General features: G+C 38.2%; 1 protein-coding gene across 1 annotated transcript; it reads right to left on the reverse strand.

Moving 5' to 3' along the window:
• Window positions 1-907: 907 nt before the first annotated feature.
• LOC143574294 (homeobox-leucine zipper protein ANTHOCYANINLESS 2-like) lies at window positions 908-7651 on the reverse strand. Its single transcript, XM_077058949.1, has 9 exons — window positions 7523-7651; window positions 6601-6824; window positions 6402-6519; window positions 5347-6021; window positions 5153-5254; window positions 4875-5069; window positions 3911-4085; window positions 3459-3823; window positions 908-1362 (listed from the first exon to the last, which is right to left on the reverse strand). Exons 1-9 carry the CDS (start codon window positions 7649-7651, stop codon window positions 994-996), a joined length of 2352 nt encoding a protein of 783 aa, XP_076915064.1. The 3' UTR covers window positions 908-993.
• Between the last annotated feature and the right edge of the window lie 220 nt (window positions 7652-7871).

Consider the following 7871-nt stretch of genomic DNA (forward strand, 5'->3'; position numbering starts at 1 on the left):
TTGGGTTGATCCGGTGACATGACAATTGATGAAACGCACCATCGCTTTTGAAAACTTCCCGTTCCCACATACTGCCGAAGTGGTTTATAGAATGAAAATTAGCTAAATATAGTAATAAAACCGGTTCCAACGGTCAAAAACGGCTATATAGCCGTTGGAACCGGTTTCTAACGGCTATAATGTTTGAATTTCAAAAAAACCGGTGGAACCGGTTTTTACGTAATAACCGGTCCCGGTTCCTAAAAGTTAGCATTTCTGGGCATCGGTTCGGGTCGGGAACCGAACCGGTTCCTGACTGGAACCGGTGTCATTTTCTACCCGGTGTGAAAAAAACCGGTTCCGAACCAATTCGGGTTTTTAAGGTGAACCCGATTTGTGCACGTCTACACTAGAGTATTAAACATAAGGACGTAAAAGTACTAAACCCATGCAAAAACTTCTGGCTCCGCTGCTTGGTCGATCAATTCGATTATTTTGTTGTTACTTTTAAAAATATGAACAAAGTTCCAAGAGGTAGCGTCACTTAACACCTTTTATTGGGCATTAATTGAACGCATAGATGAAAACAGTTGTGAATATCAAAGTATCAAAATAAATTGATAAATTATTATTATAGTAAAAAATTCACTTTAATTACCTAAACTATTTTATAACACAAATGAACTCATAAAATAAACATATAAACATAAAACTATTACAGAAGAGAAAATACCAAGAATGCAATAAAAAAAAGCTTCCAATTCCATTCACACAACATATTCAACCAAACAATCAAACAAGAGAAAGCTGAGTTCATCATCTCACAGGTCAACTGAGTCAATACCCGAACCACAGATGTTCATCGCGGTTCGTTCTTGACTCAAGCCCTGGTTCATGAGACCAAACCCAACCCAACCCTCTTTCCAAACCGTCTTCTCGTCCGATAAAAAAAACCACAAGAAATTTCACTAAAAACATAACATCATTAGACCAATTCTAGCTACTAATCTGCCTTCATTGTCGACTAGAATCGACCACATTTTTTATCCCTTGAACCGTGCGATTAATCAGATTAATAACAGTGTTGATCGACTCGTTTGTGATCGAGGCTGATGGCAAATCGTTGACCAATATCTGGTACCCAACAGTCAGGAGGGACCCACCTTCACCACCGGGTTTTGTAGCACCTGGTTCTGTCATGCAGTCGGGCACAATGGCGAACCCAGATGGCAAGATGGATACACAGGATGAATCTCCACCGTGCATCACGACTTGCATTGATTGCACGTCAACAGCGGCATGTACCAGCAGGGATCCCGTCACGTCTGTTGTGCTATCTTGAAAAACCGGGACCGTGTTCTGAGCCGCATTACCGCCAGTAGCCTTGTTGCGCATGCATGTGACAAACAATGGTTTAGAATGGCTTAGAAGTTAAAGTTAAACACAAAAAATTTAGTGTTTATAACTTATAACATGATTAAGTAAGTAAGCTGATACACCTATGGTCCATGAGCCCACTAGAAAACAACCCTAAATCCTAATATCAAATTTTAATTATATATCAAATGTTCATTTTAATTTAAACGAGGTGACTCAAGATTTTTACGAGCCAAGTCGAGCTGGTTCGTTTAATTTCGAGCCCAACCCGAGCTGAAGTTGGCTTGACTTACTTATAAAAAATGGGGAAATCACAAAAATAACAATTAGACTTCTCTAAATAAAACCGATTTAATCATTACATCCATGTTATAAAAACGTGCTGACACATTTTAAAATATCTTAGATAATAATAAATGGCTATTTAAGAAATCTACTGTTAAATTGTTATTCACTTGAATTTCATATACGAAAATGTGTTGCTAACGCTAATAAAAACATTGCAGCAATAATGAAGAACATTTATCGACTGTTGAAGTCAGCCAATACATCTTTGTGCTCAAAATATTAAAAAAAATAATAATAAAATAAACTAAATGTGGCAAGTGTGATTCCACGTGTTCATATTAATTTTCACTTAAATCTTTCCACCCATTTTGGTTTTGTGGCCCACTTCTTTCAAGACCCCAAGTTAAAAAAACGGGGCCCATAATGGAACCCAGCTATATAATAAATGTGATAATATCATCAATTTAGGGGGTGTTTGGTAGAGGGATTTGACTGGGGAGAAATGGAATTAGAAATATTTCTTTTGTTTGTTTTCCACTTTTCATTTCTATTTCTCTTTCTATTTCTCTAAAACTAGAGAATTCCATTTCTCTTTAAAACAAAGAGAAATCCATTTCTCAGCAGCCTCCTCATAGCATGTCACCACCTCGTCTCCGGCCACCACCCCGTCTCTGGCCACCACCTCGTCTCCAAGTCTGCAACCACCACCCCGTCTCCGCCGTTCGCAGTGGTGAACACAGAGATGGTAACCGGTTGTAGGTTGCAGGTGGTACGGGTGAACGGAGATTAGGGTTTCAAGAGGTGGTTCGTGGTGGGTTAGGGTTTTCAGATGGTCGGGTGATTGTGGTCGCAGGTGGGTGACAGTGGTGGTGGAAATCGGCGGTGGTCGTAGGTGGCTTCTGATTATCATCATCATCATCGCCACCACAACCACCACCACAAAATCTCCAAAGAGGCAGTGATGACAGATCTGAGCCTCCTTTTTCTATATCTTATGTTCCAAAAATTTGAATCTTTTTAATTTCTTGTGTACTGTGGTTGAAGAAGGGGATTTGGTGGCGGCAGCCGGTGGTGGTGGGCTGTGGTTGAAGAAAGGGCTGTGGTGTGGGGCTGTGGTGGTGGGGCTGTGGTGGTGGTGCTGGTGGTGGTGGGGCTGTGGTGGTGGGGCTGCGGTGGTGAGTGGTGTCAGGTTGGGTGGAGGTGAGGTTGGGTATGGTAGAGTTCTCTGTTTATTTTCTAGTGTACCAAACAAGAGAAATGATTCTCATTCTCCATACCAATTCTCTTTCTCTACAATTCCATTTCCATTTCTATTTTCTCTCCTTTTCTATTCTCTGTACCAAACACCCCCTTAATTTACAAAAAATGATTGGTTGAGCTTATACTCTAATTTAAGTAGAAAATTCAGAAAGAAAACAATAACATAGCGTGACAAATGACAAAGGTAAAAAAATAAAGAGAAAATTTTTAACCGTGTACCGAACTTTTCGAAAAAAACAGAAAAAACAAACTGGTCACGCCGGTCGGCCCAGCCCACTGCCCACCGTGTTAAACTAGTAAAAACGGTTTGGCATTGATTTGATAGTTTAAATGTGTTTTATCGGTTTTTTTATTAGTTTTTTAATTACTTCGAAAAGTTTATATTAGATTTTCAAATGATAAAGATGGTTCATAAATATTATAAACATGTATAGTCACATATTTTAAAAAGTTAATAATAAAGGCAGAAGAGCAGTTCGGTTTACACCATGCCGTGAACCAAAGCGTATAAATCTGACCCGACTGGCCAAACAATAAAGTTAAATATTACTTACATTGGCGCGAAGAAGAGAAATGTTGTTAAGGCTGTTGGGATCTTGACTTTTAGAAAACAGGGTCATGTTATGCATAGAACCACCAGGGAACAATACATCCCACTGGCTCCTGAGTTCTACATTCAGCAATAATGCCAACAGTTGCTGATGTTGCATCGGCAACCAAACCGACATACTGGCACTCACAACCGACCCAGACGGGTCCCCTGGGTTATTCAAACTCTTCCGGATCAAAAGCTTAGCCGCCTCGGGTGCATTAATAACATTCCATTCGTGATTACCCGTCCCACAAACCCCCGCACAAAAGCTAGCCGTCACGCGTTGCGCAAGGTTCGCTAGACTTCTTTTACCACCAGCCTGTAAACCTGTTACAAAATGAATAGTTACAAAATAATTTCAAGTTACCAATACTTTTTAAAATGGTGATGAAAAAATGATGCGAGTATTTATACTTGGGCCGTCATCGATGGGTGCTTCGGGTGACATGATGGTTGCTATGCATTCGCAGTGCCTTTGGAGAACTGATAGCCATTTTTGTGCACCGAAACCCAAACCCAACCGGAGTACCGGTCGGTATAGACTATGAATAACGCTCTCGTCATATTCAGTGTGCTCAATCCATGTTACCTGAAAATAGCATCCAAGTGCGATAAAATTCCTAAATCACTTTATTAAAAAGTTCATTAATAATCCCGGTCTCAGACCCAATTGAAAAACCATTTATATATTGTACTCGGCCACAACTTTAAAATGCTTTCTATTACATTTTTAAGATTACATAACATATTTAAATATTATTTAACATGTACAAGATCGGTTTGGGTAATTGAGAAAGTATCATCTAAACACCATATCCATCCGAAACCCGGAAAAAATGATAGCTAATATCATGCCACTCTCACACCCCAAATACCCGTGTCGGGTGTTTCATGTTTCCTGTCATCCACTAAGGGATTAATTATTTAAAAAATTTACAACCTAACAACGGCCCGTTTTTACACATATCGATCTTAACCCGTTAACAGAATATAGTTTTTCGTTTTTGAAAGACAAAACGGTACCAAAAACAGACCACATCCAGGCCAGACACGGCCTCGTGATTAATAAACAACACGGGACGGAGTAACAAGTACGAAAGGGTGACAGATTTGCCATATAATATTATTAACTGTAACAGCAAAAAACGAACATCACGAGGCTTATTTTTTGTTTAAAACTCATATCCATAGATATAAATATTTACTAATATTCATTGGGTGATGCACCACGTAGAAAAATCAACTATAAAACACCTTGACGTACTCCAATTGTTCATAAAATTATTTGTACACGCTTTTTAACGTTAATACTTATTTATATAAGTTATTAACAGTTACAATCATGTAAAAGAAACTTATAATTATGGGTATGAATTACCTTAGAGAACCCATTAGGCATGTCATGCACGATACAGCCCGAAGGAAGTCTCCGGGACATAAACCCGTCCCGTCCGACATCAATGGAGATATCGACCACCGCCCACACGCCTTCTGCTTGCTGCCTACAAAACCGAATAAACCTCATGTGTCGGGCCGGTACTAAAGGCGACACCAGTTGAATCTCGGCTTGCATCTACAAACAAATATTATTCGAATCATTTTAATGTTTTCGGGTTTCACAAAACTAATCTAAATAAAAATTACAAAACCGCTTACGAGTTGAAGAACCCCGTTTCTTGAATCCCCGGTTGGCACCGAAATCACATCCATCGTGCTACTACTCCCGATCATACCCAAAAACATATCTCTCCACCGGTTCTACATTAAACATAAACGATATAATAAGTTAATAACCATCGATAATAATAATAATAGCAACAACACTTGTATAAGTTGAATGATTAACGCACCGCATCTAGCATTGCCTCGACAAGCGCCAAACTATTAATCATGACGACCCCAGAAGCCCGTGAAGCCTCGGAGACATACCCCTGTGGTTTCATCCCGAGAATAAGCGGGAAAACTCTTAAATACTCATCTAAATCGAGCACTTCCGGGCCACCATCCCCGTTCCCAACCCATAACGGGCTATTAATTTGCCAGAGTTTCATCAACTCATCCATCGCATTAACAGCAAGTTCAATAAACACGCCCTTATCATACTGAACATACATAGTTCGAGCCCGTGAAGGCGACATTAAAGGCAACGCATTCGACATCCCGTTGTTATAATCAAGGCCCATTAACCCAACATCCATGGGGTTTAACCCATACCCGTTTCTCCCAACTGCAAGGTCTAAGTTGGAACCCGGGATTCCTTGAGGTAATGACCCACCGTATGAAGATAACGGTCGGCCCAGAAACTTATTAGCAGGAAGGGATACGCGGCTAAGTTCGTCTCGTAATCGAGCATTCTCAACACGAAGATGGTGTTCCTCGATTGATAGGTCTTGGCCGAGAATCGCTTGGCCACCACAATTGTTGCATATAGGTGCACGGATCGCTTCTTTCATGGCCACATTTTGGATCCGAAGATCGTCGTTTGTTTTCTTCAAGATCGCATTTTCGTAGCGCTCGAGTTGAGTCTGGATGTAACAATGTGATTAAACATCAAACAATGTTAGTTAACATTTTAAACAAACCCAAATGAACACATATTAGTTTAAAAATAAAAATCAATACATAATAAAAAAAATATCTGGAAGCACACGACATAATATCCAAAAAAAACAAAATAATAATCAAAAATATAATTACATCAAACTAATCTCTCAGGAATCAAAGTACCACAAGTTAACAAACATAAACATTAACGTATGCAAATAAACAGACATAAACGAACACATCACCAAACGGTCACAAACAAACTGAAGCTAAAAAACAGAACTTTTTGTTCATGTTCATTCATTTATCAAGCGAACGCACGTAAAACAGTTCATAGTTAATTAATTGTTTAATTAATCACCTTCATTTGTGTTCTTCTGTTTTGAAACCAGAACTTGACTTGCTTTTTTTCCAAATTAAGCTTTTTTCCAAGTGCCAATCTTTCTTTCTCATCAGGATGTGGATTATCTTTAAACGAACTAATGTCAAAAAAAAAACAAAACATTAAATCAAAATACCCAAAAACAAAAAATAAATTAACTAAATGTATAAAACATTACGCTTCAAGTTCTTGAATTTGATATGGAGTATGCCGGTGATATTTCTGTCGCCGGCGGGAACTCGAAGAAGGGCCCACCGGAACATCTTGTTCGTCACCAGAGGCGCCTTCTAAGTTATCGCTTCCACCGGATCGGCTTTCGGATCCATCACCTCTAATTCTTCCCAGATTGCTGCCCTCAAAGTTTTCCCCAATCATTCCTCCAATTCCTTCCATTTTGGGCTTCTGTTCAAATCAAGACAAAATTATTACTTTATAAAAGATAATAATGAAATATAATTACTACCCAGATGGATTTTTTAGTAGAAATTACAAACCCAGGAATCTTTACACAAGAAAATGAAGAATTTGTGGAAAATAAGCAAAAATGTAATCACTACACAGATCACATTGTTTGTAAAAAGCACAATTTAGTGATTAAAGCTACAAACCCAAGAATCCTTACATAATTAAATTAAAAAAAACAATACTTCGTTTATGAAAAATAATCTAATGTTTTTTGTAGTGAAAAACACTAGTTAGTGATGAAAATCACAAACCCAGGAATATTTACACAAGAAAATGAAGAAAAATCATTAAGTTTATGATGTGAAAGACAGATTTGGTGATGGAACTTACAAACCCAGGAATATTTACAAAAATTAAAAAGAAAAAAACAAAATCGTTAATTAATTTACAATAAAGAATCAAGTGTAATCACTACCCACATTGATTTTATGACAAGAACACACATTTAGTGATGGATATTACAAACCCAAGAATATTTACAAAAGAAAATGAAGAAACATCATTAATTTATGAGAAATAATCAAATTATAATCACTACCCACATGGATTTTTTTTCTTCTGAAAAGAAGACAACTTTACTTTAGGAAATAACAAACCCAATAATATTTACAGAAGAAAATGAGAAGAAAGCATACTAAAGCAAGAGAGAGTGATTGTGAGTTATAAATAGGCTGATGAGGAACAGTTGAAGTGATGAGCTGTGGTTGAGACCTATGCATTGGCATATTATTATAACCTTCACCACCACCATCACCCACCACCATCACCCACCACTAGCACCACAATAGAACCCCCCAAAACTCATCTAACCCTTATAAAAATCAAATCTTTATCACTTTTTCCAAAAGGGTTTGATCTTTAGATCCAATCTAGCATCCACTCATCACACACCCAAATCAAGAATGTGTGTGTATGTGGGGGGGTGGGGGGGTATGTATGTATATGCTTTGTGTGTAAAGTGTGGTGTTAACTGTAAGTCTCATA

The sequence above is a fragment of the Bidens hawaiensis genome, unplaced genomic scaffold (assembly GCF_021521415.1).
Source record: "Bidens hawaiensis isolate Kalapana, Puna unplaced genomic scaffold, B.hawaiensis_p1.1 tig00026891_1, whole genome shotgun sequence".
In the NCBI taxonomy this organism is placed as follows: Eukaryota; Viridiplantae; Streptophyta; class Magnoliopsida; order Asterales; family Asteraceae; genus Bidens; species Bidens hawaiensis.